An 18,494-nucleotide genomic window follows, 5' to 3' on the forward strand; every position below is an offset into this window, starting at 1 on the left:
ATGTCTCTGTCAATTGATGAGTTAAGCTCATAGGAACAATTTCATACACCTATTTATTCACTTTAAAAGTGAAATTTTAATCAATAGACTGCGTGATAAAATAAAAATAAATAAAAAGTTAGGTCACATTTGTTTATTGTTTCTTGCAAATCTTTGTTTCCCATAAAGAAATTGTCGCCAAATTGAATCCATGGTGTGTCGTTTTCCTTTGAAATATTTGGTGGACTCTCCAGGGGAATCATTGGAGTTTTTCTTGATTCAATTGGTTAATTTTTTATTTTTTATATTTTGGTAGGACAATTAGTTCATTTAATTAAACCATATTTGAATTGGAGGATGACATTTTTTGTTGCTTATAGAATTGGATGATGGCTAACACTATAAGAAAATAAATACACAATTAAATAAAGTAAAAGGAATAACACCCCATTGAACTTGTAATTCTCTTCTTCTTTTTTTATATATGTCCATTTTTTATCTCACACCAACTCTTTGGTGTGATTCTAATTTATCATTCTTTATTTTTTTTTTCTTGCACAAGATATTTTAATTTATCATTCTTTATATTTTTTTCCTTGCACAAGTGCTAATTTTATTTAATCATATAAAAGATTGATAATATAATATATGTTAATAAATTGACCCCTATTGACAAAATTTCTGCATTTATCCCCTAAAAATGAATTTGTTACCTCGTTGTTTCCTTCATCACCAAGTAACTTTGTAACCACCACCGTCATTTTCTGAATTTATTGTTCTACCAACCCATCAGTTTGGACCTGCGTTAGACACAAGAGTTCATTAAGCATATGGAAGAAAACATATTAATTTATTTTTTTCACCATCAATGTATGATTCATCAGATCGTTTATTCTGATTTGAGGATTAGTTCCGTCATTAAGTAATTTCAGCTTCCTCAATCGATAAACATATAAAAAATTCTATTAAAGAGAGAAGAAGAAGATGAAATTATTTTATTATTTCCTTTCACAAGTTGTGCATATGAATTCATTTTTCTTTTGGATGCATAACCCACGACCTTAGAGTAATTTGACATAGCTAGGTGCCTAGGTCATGTCCATGTCTCTGCTTTGGGGCTCACGACTTGGATTTCAATTTTGAAAATTCTTCTTTATTTGGAATTTGCCCAACACGTTTACATGCTTTGCTCCATGATTGGCAATTAAGTTCATGTGAGTCGTCGTAAATTCAATAGTTATTCAAATTCTAGATTCTAATCATGGTTTGACATTTAGTTATTGGAGCCAGCTATTTGTTTTTATGTCTCATAATTCCTCAACACACATTTTGGCCTCTATTTTACTGTATTTTGACTTGATTATGTGTTTTTTTTTTCCAAAGAATTTGATTATCTTATTTAATAATGTTGGCAAGTGTATTGTTATTTAATAATGTTGGCAAGTGTATTGTTAGCAGTGCGATGTGAATCAAGTTTTATTTTAGATTAAAAAAAAAGTAAATATTAAGTATTTTATAAAGAAGATGACTCATAAATCTAATATTTTAAAATTTTTGGTAAAGATATTGTGTCTAATTTTACTGGTTTTTTTTTTTTCTGGGACAGAATCCTACTAGTGTTGTTGCCCTTGGTCCAATGTGAATGACTAGAGCTGTCAAAATGGGCTAGCCCGAATGGGCCGGCCCGCCAAGCCCGATTTTTTTCCGGGCTCGGGCCTTGAAAATCCTAGCCCAAATTATTTCCGGGCTTTTTAGCCCGGCCCGACAAAGCCCGATTAAAATATGGGCTAGCCCGAATGGGCCGCGGGCGGCCCGCAAGCCCGAAAAAATTAAAATTAAAAATAAAATAAAATAAAAATATAAATATAAATAATTTATTTCGGATGATTTGAAATTAGTTTGTAATATAAATTATAAAATACCGTCCGCTACTTAAGTAGCAGGAGTAAAAATAGGGCACCCAAGAAACTCGTAGGTAGCGGAAGAGTAAAAATAGGACGCGCGAGAAACTCGTACGTAGGGGATGAATAAAAATAGGGCGCGCGAGAAACTCGTACGTAGCGGATGAGTAAAAATAGGGCGCGCGAGAAAGTCGTAGGTAGCGGATGAGTAAAAATATGACGCGCGAGAAACTCGTAAGTAGCGGATGCGTAAAAATAGGTCGCGAGAAACTCGTAGGTAGTGGATGAGTAAAAATAGGGCGCGCGAGAAACTCGTACATAGTGGATGAATAAAAATAGGGCGCGCGAGAAACTCGTACATAGTGGATGAATAAAAATAGGGCGCGCGAGAAATTCGTAGTAGCGGATGAGTAAAAATAGGGTGCGTGAGAAAGTCCTAGGTAGCGGATGAGTAAAAATATGACGCGCGAGAAACTCGTAAGTAGCGGATGCGTAAAAATAGGGCGCAAGAAACTCGTAGGTAGTGGATGAGTAAAAATAGGGCGCGCGAGAAACTCGTAGATAGGGGATGAGTAAAAATACGGCGCGCGCGAATTATATAATATTTATAGTGGATGAGTAAAAAATAGGACGCGCGAGAATTATTAATGTTATTTATATAGTTGAGTTTGAGCACTAAAAGTAAAATAAAAAATAAAAAAAGATAAACCGGGCCGCCCGAAAAGCCCGACTACCCGTACCGGGCCGGGCTCGGGCACTAATTTTGATAGCCCGTTTTTTATCCGGGCTTTTTAGCCCGGCCCGACGAAGCCCGAAGCCCGACCGGCCCGGCCCGAAATTGGCCGGGCCGCCCGTTTTGACAGCTCTATGAATGACCATTCGGACTCTACATGGTTCGATACTTGAAAGCATAAAGAACTGAATGACTTATACTTGATGGAGAGATTGTTGTACCAAATCTGATGTAGATTAAATCTCAAATTTAATAAAATGACTTACATAGAGTATGATCTTTAAACAAATTAAAAATAGCTTATGGTTATATAATAGTAAAACCATAAAAACACCAATAATTATATTAGAAACGGTTTGAATTAACTTATTTTTTAACTTATAAAAAATAACTTACGAAAATAAATAATTTTTAGCTAAATTTAATATTCTTATGGGATAATTCCTCCATATAGTGCATATAGCCTTCTTTTGTCACTTAGTGCATTGTAGTACTACAGTATATGGAAACTGCTGATCTTCCAAAAAATTTGAATGTCGGCTCATTGATTTTTATTTTTTTTTTTATAATTTTCTGGTTTCTAGGGGAAATGGATCCTAGTAGTTTAGAGTTCGGCCGCGAGGTAAGTAAAGTCTGATAAAGAAATTGTTCTACTTAGGAATCGAATCCGGGTTCTCCCGAAATCCGTCCTTTTTGGTGAAGCTCATTAACCACTTGAGCCCAATGACTTGGTTCCTTTTCTGTGCATATATTTTTGGGTAAATAACAACAAAAATTGAAACCACCAAGACCATATCTAATGGTAGCACCTATTTCAATAAGAAATGGTACATATTATGTATTACCGTTGGAGCAAAACATATTTGAGTATCTAATAGGTACTCCCTCCGGACACAAATATAAGAAAAAACAACCGTTTACGCGGTGTTTAAGAAATTTAGTTAAATGTAGTTAATTTTCTTGATTTAATGCAAAACATGAGTTAAGTTTACTATATTACCCTTTGAAAAGTGATTTATACCTTGGAACGTGAAATGATTAAATAAGGGTATATTAGGAATAATAGTATTAATTAGTTTAAAAGTGGTTGAATTTTTCTACCAAAAAAAAGTAGCTGACTTTTGCTTATATTTGTGTCCAAAATTTGAAGTGTTTTTTTTCTTATATTTGTGTCCGGAGGGAGTACGGATTCTTATTTAAGCATTGATACTTATTTGTTTATGTGGAACCCATTTAATGATGTAGAGTTATAAGTGAGATGTATAGTTATTAGTGGGTCTCATTTAGAACTTTATAAGAGGTGCTGGGTTGGAGAGAATGAGTGCTTATTAGGTATTATTATTATATGTTGGCTTAAACGCAGTGATGTGTATATGTGTAACCCACTTAAGTACCAAAAATTGAATTTCTCCATTATGGATGCTCTAAATGGGCGACACTTCAACCAACATAGATGTAATGTTATAACATTAATTAATTGAATTTTGGAAGAACACGGTCAACCGAGGCTAAACTGATTTTCTACCTGAAAAAAAAATAATAAATCAATTTTCTACCATTAATCTAAAAAAAAATTTGTCAGATAACCTAATTGCTAGAAACTCCACCCTTAAAATGAACAAATGGAGTGTTTGGGGTTCGAATCTCGACCCTTACATATGATATGTAATGTTGTTGTCAACTAAATTAATCTCACAGAAATCTAAACTGATTTATTATGACATGTATTTTCGAGTACATATGCTTTAGAGTACACTTCATTTGTTGGAATTAAACCACCACTATTGTTTTTTGTTATATTTAGGATAGCGTTGACGATCGAACCCAAGATCTTCAATATACTCTTTAAATCACTCACCATTAAACTAAATCTAGTGGCTTAAACCAACTAGTATAATATCTCATAAGAGTCTTTAATAATTTCGTGTTCAGTTGTGAAGTTAGTAAATACTGACCAGAAATCAAACTTGAATTTTCCCCAACAATTTGTGGGAGAGCTCATTAACTTATTGACAATTATTGAGATATATTGTATTAAATTGAAAATTAAATCCCTTTGGTTTCCATATCTAATACTATTATTTGTTGAAATAAAACCACCACTACTTTTAATTATTATATTTGAAAAACGCATTAGTCCAAAACAGTTTTTTGTAGTGCGTGGCTATTGTGAAGCACTCATCAATAATAATCTGATTCTGATATCAGCAGCATGCATAAATGCATATTATCATTATTTCCAATTTCACAAATCTAGCAAAAGCATTTCCCTTCCACCTTTCTTAAAGAAAACCACTTTCTTGAATTATGTAGTTGGATATACGTACGGTGTGCATAGTGTTGGTAATAAGACAAGACAAGACCAATAATTCTCCATTAATTATTACTCGATTTATATTATTCTTCAACCTAATCCAATTTTATTTTTTTTAGGTCAAGACCTAATCCAAATTTTATTTTAAGAAATTATATACAAAATAGACTTCATATATAGATGGAAATAGACTTTGTTGCAAATTACCTTGAAAACGTGGAAAAACAGCAAAGCTGTTGTTTTGGTGCCCCGGACAAAAATCTGATGTCCAGGGTGAAATTTGAAGCAGGAAAAGGGGGGGGTACCTGCTGTTTTCACGCCCCGAACGTGAGATTTGGGGCCCCGGACGAAAATTTCGAAGACTTATATATATGTCACGTTTTTCTGATATTTGTAACAGGATTTTGAGGGTTTCTTTCACCAAAACAGCGGCTAGGGTTAAGAGGGTTACTTTTTGTTCATCTCTAGGTTTTGGGTGTTGATTCTTTCATCTTGTAATCACTTTTCATTGAAATCTCTTGGTCACGGGAAGAGATTTGGGAAAAGGGTAGAATTAGGGTTGAAGTCTAATTCTTGCGACTCTTTTGTTTTGAATCTCGTTGTAATCAAGCTTTTCATTGATAGTGGAACGGAGAGTGGCTCTCTCCCCCAGAGTAGGTCGATTTTGACTGAGCTGGGTAAACAATTGCTTCGTGTTCTTTACAGTTTTATTGCTTATCTTTTGTTCGTGATTATTATTGTTATTTCCACGTTTTGATTGCTTATTCGATTTGCTCCACACATCAAGATTATTGGTGTGAATCAATCCGAATTCACAACTGACTTCATATATAGATGGAAATTTAAAATGAAGAAAACGCGAGTATGATTATTTATGTAATTGTATAATTCATTTGACGTTTTTTTCGCTAAACTATATGCTATTTACAAGGGTCTGCTGTTGGCCAAAGATATGAGTATTGATGAACTTGTTTGCTACTTTGATTCTTTACACTGTGTCAACCTCGTAAAAGGTCCTCAAGTTAAATTAAATATCATACTCATGTTGTGTTGATTCAAGATATAAAGGAGTTGCTCTCTCAAATCAATGTTTCTCTTCATCACACACTTAGAAAGTGGAATTAATGTGCGGATATTTTCGCTAAACTTGGAGCCTCTTCAGATGCCGACTTCTTGACTCATACTTCTCCCCCATAAGGCGTTCGTGATCTCCTTAAGAACGACACAATGGGAACCTTCTTTTTTCGTGAATAGTTTTTCTTTTTATGTTTTCTCCTTTTCTTTTTAGCTTCCTTACCCCAAAAAAATGTTAAGCTACCTAAAAATAGAAATATAACATTTAATGATACAAAGAATTTAATGTTTAGATAATTGAATACACCACAAGTTCAATAAATTTTTTTCACATTTATCTTCTTAACATATGCCATGTGCCCTTAAGGGCACAAGTTAACCTTCTCCTATAATTAATTAAGTGCTTTTAGACAGTGAAAATATAAAATGTGCAGGATAATCCATAGTGAATTCTTACTCGGTCACTCTAGGAACTAAACGAGTAGCTTGTGCAACAAGCTATCTTATCATTCGGTCACATTATAGTGCTTTTAATTAATTACTATATTTAGTTAGCGTTGCACACACATAATGTGCAAATATGTGATTTGGGTGCCCAGACATAAGTGGAAAAAGTTGAAGAAGAAAAATGAATTAAATAAAATACTTCAATGATATGTCATATAAGCTAATGCCACGGTGATTCATCATGGACAAGTGATCTATCGAATACAAATTTTACAAAATTTATCGTTAGATTGAAAGTTTATATCATATAGATCATCCATAAAGAAATTTAGAAAAATTGAAAACCATTGATATGTTATTGAGACACATCAAGATTACTGTATTTAATTGTCTGTGGTCATTCTATGCCTCAATATTTTGTGTGGAGTAGGTGTATGTTGTGCAATTCATCCGTTACTTAAGTAGCAGACGTTATTAAAAAAAATTAGTTGAGTATTTTTAGGGGTATCTACTACCAAAATAACGAGCATAGGTACTTTGCTAATTTTGTAGGGCACGCGAAAAAATAGATAGTGAGGCAAAAGAAATTCTCTTTATCTAAATGTGACAAATTTTTTACATGTACAATCATGGTTGGCCCTTTGAAGTGAGCTGCCTTTGCAAGCCTAGTCACTTTAAGTCTAACATTCACTTAGTGTGTTTGGTTGAGCGGTGACAATAATTGAGTTTGAGAATAAAAATTGATTTAATAAGTAAAACCCAAAAACATCTTTGCAACACAAATAAATCACATTAGATGGTAAAAACGCACGTCTAGGAGTTGTAGAAGCTGAACCAAACATAGGCTTACTCTTCAACAACAATTACACTTGTTTTTAGATAGGCTTTAGCCGGACTTGGATTTGCTGAAGTTGTGAAGTCTCACACTATTTTACTTTTTATTCTTTAGATCTTTTATTGAATGGTATAGATGTAAGTGTCAAATCATCATCTTATGACATAAATTGATCCAATGATGGCTGGTGGAAACTATGTGTTACATCATATCTTTTTTTTTTATGAGATGGAAAATAAAACAAATAACACAAGAATAAAAAGAGAAAAAAAACTAAGTTCTTGGACGAGCAACACCCACAACATCAATCATCAACACGAGACTGAGTTGTGTGTTACATCATCTCTCTTACTTCAGCTATAGATATTTGCATTCCATATAGGAATAGCAACAACATGTAAACGCCATTAAAAAAAAACAATTAATATTTAAACAGTTGGAATCATACCCTCCCCTATTAGGTTTAAATATGTTACAAAGTCCCTGCAATTGTAGCTTTTTTTTTATTCAGTTTTAGTCCTGAAGTTAAAAAATTTTGTTTTAAAAAATTTTGTCTTAATGAAAATCACTTTTTTGAATAATGTAGTTGGATTTACGTACTGCATGGTGTTGGTATAATATAATAAAGACAAGACAAGAGCAATAATTCTCCATTAATTAATACTCGATATATACTAATTTCAAAAGAGCATCAAGATAATCCTGGAGGCTGGAACTCATTATTTTTCAACCTAATCCAAATTTTATTTTAAGAAATTATGTACAAAATAAACTTCATAGATGAAAATTTATTAAAATGAAGAAAACATGATTATGATTATTTATGTAATTTATCTTTTTATGTACATAGTAGTATTTTTTTTTTTCCCAAAAGAGGAGTAGCAAAGTGCTACTACCTCAAAATATATATCATAAAAAGAGAGAATAACAAAAAAAGGAGGGGGGACTAGACCAAAACCTCCTTAAACACGAGAGATTCTAAAACTAGGATTACCCAATCTATTGTTAGCAAAAAACTACTAATCTGCCGAGGGAGCTTATTCCATATAGTAAACATATCAATAAAGAGGCCAATGTTAGCTAAATCATCTGCACATTGGTTACCTTCCCTATACACATGGGAAACCACGAAGTTCATGCTTTTAGTGATCCTGAGATAATTCATCCATCTGTTGCTTAGTGATCCTGTAATTTATCTTTTTATGTACATAGTAGTAATCATCATAATATAGCTATAAGGCACTTGCTTTGCTTTTTCGTGTCTAAAGACTTAAGTGCTTTTTAGACGGTGAAATATAAAATGTATCGACTCTTGTACCTCTTTCTTTTTTAGTCTCTAGTTCTATATATAAGATACATTTCACGTTTTAGATTCTTTGTAAATTAAATTTATGTTTTTAGATTATATTATTATCTATATACATCAATTCTAGAATGAATTAAAAAATGAAATGTTTTTTATATATAGAACCAGAGGGAGTAATATATATATATATATATATATATATATATATATATATATATATATATATATATATATATATATATATATATTATTTTCCATTAAAAACAAAACAGTGAAATATAAAATGTGCAGAATAATTCATAGTGAATTCTCACTCGGTAGATGACTAGCTTGTGCACCAAGCTATCTCATCTAGCAGTGTGTTAGGTTGGGATAATTGGTTGAAAGGTGAAATAGAAAAGAGAGATAAAAACATGCAGACACATGCACTTTTTCTTTTCTATTCAAAGATATGAAGAAAGCTTGCAAGACAAGGATACTTTGCATTTTTTTCATTATTACCCCTTGCATTTGATCTAAAACTATATGTTAAGTAAATATTATTTTTTAGCGTTGCACACATATAATTGTTTCTCCATCTTTAGAATTCAAACACATTGATTTTGAGTGTATTTTATACTATTTTGGGTATACATAGTCTCTTTTTGTTTTATTTTTTGACGGAGTCCTCTTATATTCAAATTGATAAATGCACGGATAAAAACATAAAAACATCGATAAAATAAACGAAAAAGGATATTATACAAACAAATTTACAATACATAAATTAATAGTATATAATGACATATTTATATGCCTACAAGTTACAATATTAAAATAATCGAATTATCCATGTTATACATTTTTATCTCTGATGACCTATCATTAATTTACTCAATAATTTATCAAAATTAATTTATCAATCTAAAATAAAATAAACCCACAATAATACAAAAAATCAAAAGAACACTGCACTACAGACAGAAAATCTGAATCTATTATCAATCTAAATCAATATGATGATAATATGATGACCGTGTAAATGCATAATTCTTGAGATTCCTAATCCGGACTCCACCTAATAGCTTTAATAATTTTTTATGGATATGGTTTGGACTCCACTAATTATTATAATTTTGAGTTCCACTTAGTGGATAATTTGTCAAAATTAAATAAATATATAATGGATAATTTTTCTAATAATAAATAAATAATACTTTATTTATGATTTGGTGATGTTCCTTTAACCATACTCCATACACCAAGTTAAAGGATATGCCACCAAATGCCTCGTCTTTCCAGAGCCATATCTAGGGAAAATTGTCAAACTTCTGTCTTTCAATAAAAAAAAACATTTATTTTAGGAAATTTATTCACGTGTCAAGAAAAAAAAAACGTTAAATCCCTACTAAATTGTGTTCCATCCATCTGGTTCCGTGAGATTAGCTCAGTTAAGAGACATTGCATTATATATGTAGGGCGGAGTTCGAATCCCGGTAATCTCATTTATCCACTTTATGAGTATAATTTCTAGTCATTAGACATTTAACCAAAAAATAAAAAAAATTTGTTCCATCGACATTTGAAATTATTGAACCAAGACATTAGGCACAAGTGGTTAATAAATTTCCCTTAGAATAAATTGTTTTGGAGAATCTAAGTTCAAATTTTTGTGCAAAATTTTTTTTGCCAAATTTTACTTACCTTATGATCGAACTCTAAATTACCGAGTCCTTCTTGCATGTGTGGGAAATGTGGATGTTGTCAATTTGGATTTGACACAGTTTACTTTTATTTGATATTAACATAATTTCAGTTAACATTTTAGTCTTTTATCTTTTTTTCATAACATTTTAGTCCTTTTTCATGTTTAAATATAAATCTTAAGCTTCAAATTTATAATTTTTTTCTTTGTTCACATTCAATAATAAATATATTTTATGCCCTAAAAGAAAATAATAGATTTGAAGGTTGAAAAAACATATACAAAATAAATTAAGGATAAAAAAGAATAATAAATTAAGGATATAAAAAAGACATAAAAATATAAAGGATTAAATCGGCACGGTTTTTTGGCTAATCAATTTTTTACGAACAATAATAATTTTAGGTGAGAAATTGTGTGTAATTGTGGCGTTGAAGAAAGAATCTTTGTCACATCTCTTTTTGAACATATGTTTTCTACGAGGTGTGAAGTGGTATTTTAAACTAGTTAGGTGTTTTTAGTATTTTAATAAATAGTGTTATTATTCAGCCCTTAAAGACTCATTTGGTGCGCAGGATAGCATAGTGACAGGATAAAATATAAAATAGGATAAAGATATGATAACAGCAGGATAATAGTTATACTCATTTATCATATCATGTATTTGGTGCACGCATGATAACAAACATGATAACTATTATATTTTGTTTTTAATAGCTCATAATAATATGATAAGATATATAACATATTTAAATGACAAAATTACTCCTGTAAAAAAATTGTTATTTTTTTAAAATTATTTTGTAATACTTTGAATTTTATAAATAAAAAATATAAATAAGTAATCAAATAACTTTATATAATTTCAAATAAAAATCATGAGAAAATAATCAAGTTTAATTTTTTATTTGAATCATGATCAAATAAATAACTCAATGATATATACATGTTACTATGTTAGATAAGCCAAATAAATATATGATATATCTCATATACGTAATTCGTAAATAATAAAACTACTATTGCAAAAGAATTATATTTAATTTTTTATAAAATATAAATTAATATCCCTATTTATCAATTTTTTAATAATCATTTTAATTTAAAATATTATAATTTTAGTAAAATTTTGATTTTTTAGAATATATAAATTACAAAATTACCCCCGTGAGAAAATCACGTATATATTTAAAAATTAATTATTTTATTATTTATATTTTATTAATTTTATTTTATGTATTTTAAAATATATTTTATAAAATAAATCAGTAATTTTTTTTTCTTATCCTATCCTGCAGATAACTCAGCTCAAATTCAGGATAAAAATTATAACTAGAGAGACAAGATAGGATAAACTTCGGGATTAACTTATCATATCATGCTGTATCACCAAAGACTGGATTGCGGCAGGATATGATAAAGTTATCATATTCTGTCTCTTATCATGTGCACCAAACGAGCCTTAAGCTTCTATATTTTTTTTTATTTTTTTTTTAACAAAGCTTCTATTATTTTATAACAAAAAAGTATGATTTGTATGTTAGTGGATTAAGCCATATAAAAACGTGTAAGTAGGTAGATAGAGAAAATTAAGATAATTTTTCTTTTTATAAGGCAAAGGGTATCTAGACATCATGGGATCAAGCAGATTTTGCCATCATCTTTTTCCTATATCTTCTTATTATATATAAAAATAAAAAGGAAAAAGATATATACAAAACTGGGGGAAGACGATGAGGATCTTAGGTGTGCCTTAATTGGTATTTCTAAAATTCATTTGATACCCGTTATTCTCTTAATTTATAAAAAAAAAAAATACAAAACTGGGGGACATAAACATAACCCAATGAGCCCACACAAAAGCGTGTAGGACAATAAAATAAATCAACTTCTAGTTAATCCAAAAACTGAATAGAAGTCCCTAAGATCATTATATAGGTTAAGATCACAAATTAATTACGTGAAAATTAAGATCAAGATTACCATGTGATTCACTAAGTAAATAGATATGAGCCTTTATTAGGGCTCCAAATAGTCCGGGCCCTATATTTGGATTCATAGATGAATAATATTGAATCTATTTGGGTGATATTTCTCATTTTAATAGCAAATTCTTGTATACGTGTTTTATAAAACATAAAGTAAAAAAAAAAAAAAAAAAAAATCACAATAGCTGCCCAGTACTTTTCTTAAATACTAGTTTTCTCTTTTTCTTAAGAGGGGTGGTTTTAGGCACTTTTTTTTTTTTCTTTTCTTTCATTCAAATAAGTGATTTTCACATATATTTAGTTTTTCTCTTTGTGATTTTGTCGTCTTAGTGCGACGTTGTGTTGGTCGTCGTCTTGTTGCGGCATTATTTTGTTTTCTCGTCTTGGTGGGGTGTGTTTGTTCGGTTCAAATTGACATATTAGATTTGACTCGGTGCATATTCACTCAATAATTTGGCATCGTCAACGTTGCAGACTCGGAGACATGACATGAGTATTACGAGCATTTCAATTTAGTCATATTTGTAAATTTTGTCACATTTGTAGGCATTATGATATTGTATGCTATTAATGTAATTGTCGTGAGTTTGTTCGCAGATTTATCATTTTCAGTTTTTAGCGAGTTTGAATTTGTATCATTCGATGTATTCTATCAATTTGAATGAATTATTATTATTTCTAGGTCAAAAACATAAATTAAAGCTCATTATAAAATTTTAACATGCAATATAGAAGATTTGACATGAGTCAAAATTAACAAACTATAATTCATAGATTGGCATTCATTTATATCTATCTAGAGTGATTATTTGTGATATTATGTTTGAAAACTATTTTTCTATCATTTAAAACAGATGGGTAGCAATATGAGTTCGTACCAATGTTTTAATATTTAGACCGGATCGGTCGGTTTAACCGATTGAACCAAAACTAGACCTAGCACCGGTCCGGCCAATCTTGTTGAACCATTAATCTGAAGAATCGGAGGAAATATCAATGTGAACAAGTAAAATTAGAAAAAACGATGAATCAATCCCGATTTTCCTAGATCGGCAGGTCAACCCTTTTATTATTATTATTTTTAAAACTAAAATCCTTTTTTTTTCCAGGTTTAGACAGATTGGGGGAGGCAGCTGCATATTTTTAATATTTTTAATTTTTTAAGGTTAGTGTTAGTAATGCAAGTAGATTTGGGCCACAGAAAACTAGAAGTTTGATAATAAAAAAAAACAAAAAGCCCAATGTAATTTCATTTTTTAAGAAAGAAAAAACACGAGATTTCCATAAATAAAACAATACATTTTTTTGACTAATAAATAAAACAATACATGAAAATTATTATTTTTAAATAGTAGAATAAACTATCTTTTTAATCACTTGAGACATTTATTTATTTAATATCGGTTGACCGGTCCAACCAATTGTATATATATATGAACTAGAGGTTACATTGGTTTTGATATGTCCAGTATTTTTTTTGAAACGGCTATATAAATTAATCAGTCCCCTCGGTACAAGGTGTACCGAAAAAGACTACCAACATTTACAAAGTGTCAAAAAAAATATCGAAAAAATAAATCATACAAGACCCAAACATAACAAAGGATCATACCACCAACTATGATAGTTAAAAGCTAGAGTAATATTATTTGCCTTCAACAACCTAAAAGTAAAGAGTTTGATCATGTCCATCAAGTGATGTATAGTGCTGGATGAGCCTCTAAACAACCTGGAATTTCTCTCCGTCCACATAACTCAAACGCAAGCAAGTCAAACGAGCTGCAAAAGTGTCTTAGAGCCACCTGCTAAATAAGTGAACTGGACGAAGTGATCACGTAAAGAAGTAGAATCCACCACTGAGATACCAATCCAAGAACATACTAAGGCCCACAAAGATCCAAAAGTACCACATGAGATAAATAAGTGATTGGTTGACTCTGCCTCTCCAAAACTGAAAACACACAACTGAGCTGCATGAGATATGATACCACGGGTGACCAGGTTTGTTTTTGTGGGCAACCTGTCACGCAATAGACACCACGCAAAGCTAGAGACCTTCAGCGGAACCTGAGAGTGCCAAATGAGTTTTTCTGCGTCATCCATGGAAGCCGAATCCTGAGAAGTCAAAAGTTGATATGCTCACCGGACAATGTACCCTTTGTCAGGGTCAGACTGCCATTGCCTCCTATACGAGGAAAGAGCCTGCAAAGAAATGAGGAAAAGTAAAGTCTGACACTCCCTCAACTCATCCTCCTCCCATCCTCGCAACTGCCTCCGCCACTCTCACGCCCCCCATCAACTCCCCACCCTAACAAGGACATCTCAACCATAGTACGCAGTTTGGTCTCCGCCAAATCAAACAGACGACTAAACCGCTCACACAAAGGAATCTCATCCACCCAGTGATCGTTCCAGAAAAAAGTATTTGACCCGTCCCCCACCCTCTTCAACACATGCTCCTAAAACCAACGACTCCCTAGCTCACCTCCCTCCCTAATACGCACTATCTCCCTCCACCATGAAGACCCTCTCCTCCCTCCACCTCGAAGCCTACCACCCTCCATCCTGTAAAATTTGTCCTTTTTTTTTTTTTTTCATATTCATCAAATGACAAATATGATAGATCAAAACTCAATTATCTTAAAATGAGAGTATTAATTTTTGTGAGTGAATAAAAAAAACCAAAATTATATTTCGTAAGAAAAAAAACTAAAATTATAATTAATTTTAAACAATACCATACACTTGACCTTAAAAAAAAATCTCTCTGGTCCTAATTATAAAAAGAGGTTCATTTTTTTAGATACATTAAAAGTTTGATATATCTAGTCCATATTATTGTCTAAATACATTACATTTTAAATGTATATAAAAAGTGAATATTTTCTTATAATAAGAACCAACGTAAACAAAAAAAATTACTGTACCTATTTAATTTTTCCTTTTCTACAAAACTCAATATTATTTTACTAAAATAGAGGGATGCACGTTTAGAAATATATTTATGTCCGTACACTAAAAAAGAAATATTTTTATGTCAATATTATTATTAGATTACCTTATATCATCAATATTTTTTATTTTAAAAACAAAACACAAATTTGGTTCCCTAGATAAAACAAAAATCATAATTTTGGTTCTTTCCAATAACCATTGGTCTCTTCCTCATTTCTTCCTCTCTCTCTCTCTCTCTCTCTCTCAAGCTGAAGGCGCAACAACACACAGTGAGTGAGCGAGAGCTAGAGAGAATAACAAACAATGGGTTTCTTCTCCTTTCTGGGTCGTCTCCTCTTTGCTTCTCTCTTCATCCTCTCCGCATGGCAGATGTCAGTTCTCTCTCTCTCTCTCTCTTCAGATCCATGCTTTTTTTCTTCAATATACCCCCACCTATTACTTCAAAACTCATCCTTTTATATTTTTTCCGTTATATTTTCGTTTTTCTGCATCTGGGTTTTTCCATTCAGATTTACGTTTTTAGATACAATTGGATCCCACAAAGTGTTTATGAGTTAGGAATAGAAGAATTCTCTTTGCTGCTTTGTGTTTTTATGTCAATTATTGATTCATATTGGGTTTTATTGTTTTTCCTTTTTAGTTGTCTCCTTCAACTCATTGAGGATTTTCATGTTTGCATATAAAGAGTTGATAACTTGATATCAAGTTAGATAGGAATAGACCAAGATGAGCTCACAGATTTAAATCTTTGATTATTAAGCTACTTTTATATGTCTTGTTAGATAACATTTCAAGTTTTCTTGTTCTGCTTATTGTTATTATGAAAGTCCTTGTTATTCACTTATGAATTCTGCTGTTTTTTATGTTACATTTTTTGTCTATATTAATTAAGGGGGATAGAGTATAATATATGAGCTTAGTAGAAGCCTAGTTGTACCAACAATGAATTTTTTTACAAGTGGTAAGAGTCCTGGTCCCCGTAAGCATGTAGTCACGGGTTTTGATTCATGGCTCATGCGTATGGAGAAAATTCGGTTGAAGGGGAGAATCCACCGTGTGCCCCACAGGTTCTCCGACGGAGATTAATCATCGCTAACGTCAGTGGAAACTTTGTACCCATATCAGGGTAACCCAAAAAATAAGCCTATCTGTGTTTTGAAATCCGGTGGAATAAGAGTCCACAGTCCATTGAGCTGGTTTTCCAATAGTATTTGTTACATCAATTTGCAAGGGTCAAAGTACTATATGCATTTGTGCAGAGATTTTGTGGTTCTAATTATTTTTGCTCTGATATTATGTCTTTTAATATTTGTTGCTTGGAATGTAGTTATGTAGTAAGCTTTAGCTTTTTCTGCTGCAAAGGTTATTACTTTACTTTGTATTTTGGCAGTGTAGCATGTACCTTTGTTTAACAAGTTTTTAGCCAATAAATAAAATGTTGAGTTGCTAGTCATTTTTAATATGCTATTGATATTATTGATGCAACATTTAGTGCGTTCTTATTTATATTTGAATGTATGTTTCTAGGTTTAATGACTTTGATGCCACTGGTGGACCCATTTCAAAGGAGCTGATTCCCAAGCTCACGGTCGTGAGGAAAAATTTATCCTCCAAATTGGGGGTAGCGATACCAGATTTTAATGTATCTTATGTAAGATTTTGTTTCTTCTCCGATACTGTAATGGATGTTTCTGAATGGAACTCAATTTTTACTGGTAATTATCTTTCTGATTGAAATGTTTAATACAGGTTCGGCAAGTCGCTGCCACTATCATATTTCTAAAGGGAGTTGGAGGAATCTTGTTTGTGTTTGGAAGCACATTTGGATCCTTTCTCTTGGTAAAGGCTTCCTCTCTTAGCTTAAAAACAAATAGGCATTGCCATTTTTCAAATATTCTTTCAAGCTTTGATATTCTTTTGGTCCTAAAATATTATAATACAAACTGAGTTTTTTTTCCTCGTAACTTTTGTAGCTTTCATATCTGGCGCTTGCTACTCCTGTTCTGTATGATTTCTACAACTATAGACCTACTAAGCCTGAATACGATTTACTGCGAAATGAGTTCATTCAGGTACATGCAAACTCTTGTTTATTTCATTTGTTTTTGGATTATGGTTTTATCTTTATGAAAATCTAATAAGTGTGTTCACTTTTGGTGGCAGAACGCAGCACTTTTTGGCGCATTGCTATTTTTTATCGGGATGAAGAACTCAATTCCTAGGAAACAGTTAAGGAAGAAGACCCCAAATGCAAAAACAAAAAAAGTTTAGAAATTAGAAAGATGTGTATCTGTTCCTAAGAAAGTGTTAGATTGCTGTGTTGCTATGTTTGGGAATAGTTAGTTTTTCACATTATCGTTTTTGTCAATTGGCACATAATTTGATTATCGATGTGCTTGAGCTTTCGTTTAGAATTATGTTGTACTTGCGGCTAAGAACCTATCAACAAAAGATTTGGTTAGATTTTCTTGCTAATCTCCCAATGTTTTATCCAGTTCAATTTGTTTTATTTTAGTACATGTCTGGTTTCATTTTTGGAGGTGTCAAAATTGATCCCAGAGGTGTAAAATAGAATCGAACACACTTTCTCGAGATACCAGCTTTTGAGTCTCAACTGTCATCATGTTGTGCAGGCTGCAGCAAAGGAATATGAAGCATTAGATCATAGACCTGACCTAATGCTACTGCACCTTCAGTTGGTTCTGCGGTATAATTTATAATCTCACGTCCCGATGATTATCCACCATGAATCTATTGAAGCTCAAAATTGAGCATCACTGTGTCTGTGGATGCTTATTGGTGTGATGCCATTTAAAACCAACATTACACTTTGTGTATTTAGAAAAATGCATACTCATGATAGATATAAATCCTGATATGTGGATGTACATCCAAATGCGAGTAGGAGTTTTCTCTATTCTTCAAAGAAATGGAGAGCTTTTTTCGTTTCTTTTTATTTTTTATAGATTACCTCATTTGAAAGCAATTCTATTCGAAACACTATTAAGATAAATGCAAAACTAAACGCACTCTTAGTATGTTATCAAAAGAAAGTTGTGAAATTTTGCAGATAAAAATTTAACTGGTTGTCATGGATTGTTGCTATAAGAACTCTTTTACCATCACAAAATGTTGATCTCTAATAATGTACTATATGTTTAGTTGAAAGCTTGAAGTAACATATAACATCAATTTGATAAAAAAACTAAGAGTGAAAGCTTGAAGTAACATATAACACAAGCCTCTTGTCATTGCTGATTCTCTTCAACTACTTAACT

At 31.7% G+C, this 18,494-nt stretch overlaps 1 protein-coding gene across 1 annotated transcript; it reads left to right on the top strand.

Moving 5' to 3' along the window:
* The first annotated feature begins 15,351 nt into the window (after window positions 1-15,351).
* On the top strand, window positions 15,352-17,691 carry LOC123902459. Its single transcript, XM_045952188.1, has 5 exons — window positions 15,352-15,587; window positions 16,744-16,867; window positions 16,966-17,055; window positions 17,190-17,288; window positions 17,380-17,691. Exons 1-5 carry the CDS (start codon window positions 15,520-15,522, stop codon window positions 17,485-17,487), a joined length of 489 nt encoding a protein of 162 aa, XP_045808144.1. The 5' UTR covers window positions 15,352-15,519; the 3' UTR covers window positions 17,488-17,691.
* Window positions 17,692-18,494: the final 803 nt, after the last annotated feature.

This window comes from Trifolium pratense, linkage group LG1 (genome assembly GCF_020283565.1).
Source record: "Trifolium pratense cultivar HEN17-A07 linkage group LG1, ARS_RC_1.1, whole genome shotgun sequence".
NCBI classification, from domain to species: Eukaryota; Viridiplantae; Streptophyta; class Magnoliopsida; order Fabales; family Fabaceae; genus Trifolium; species Trifolium pratense.

Coding starts and splice junctions, on each gene's coding strand:
- LOC123902459 (XM_045952188.1), top strand. CDS start 15,520: ATGGGTTTCTTCTCCTTTCTGGGTCGTCTCCTCTTTGCTTCTCTCTTC. Junction 15,588..16,743: donor ATCCTCTCCGCATGGCAGAT/GTCAGTTCTCTC, acceptor GTATGTTTCTAG/GTTTAATGACTTTGATGCCA. Junction 17,056..17,189: donor CATTTGGATCCTTTCTCTTG/GTAAAGGCTTCC, acceptor TAACTTTTGTAG/CTTTCATATCTGGCGCTTGC.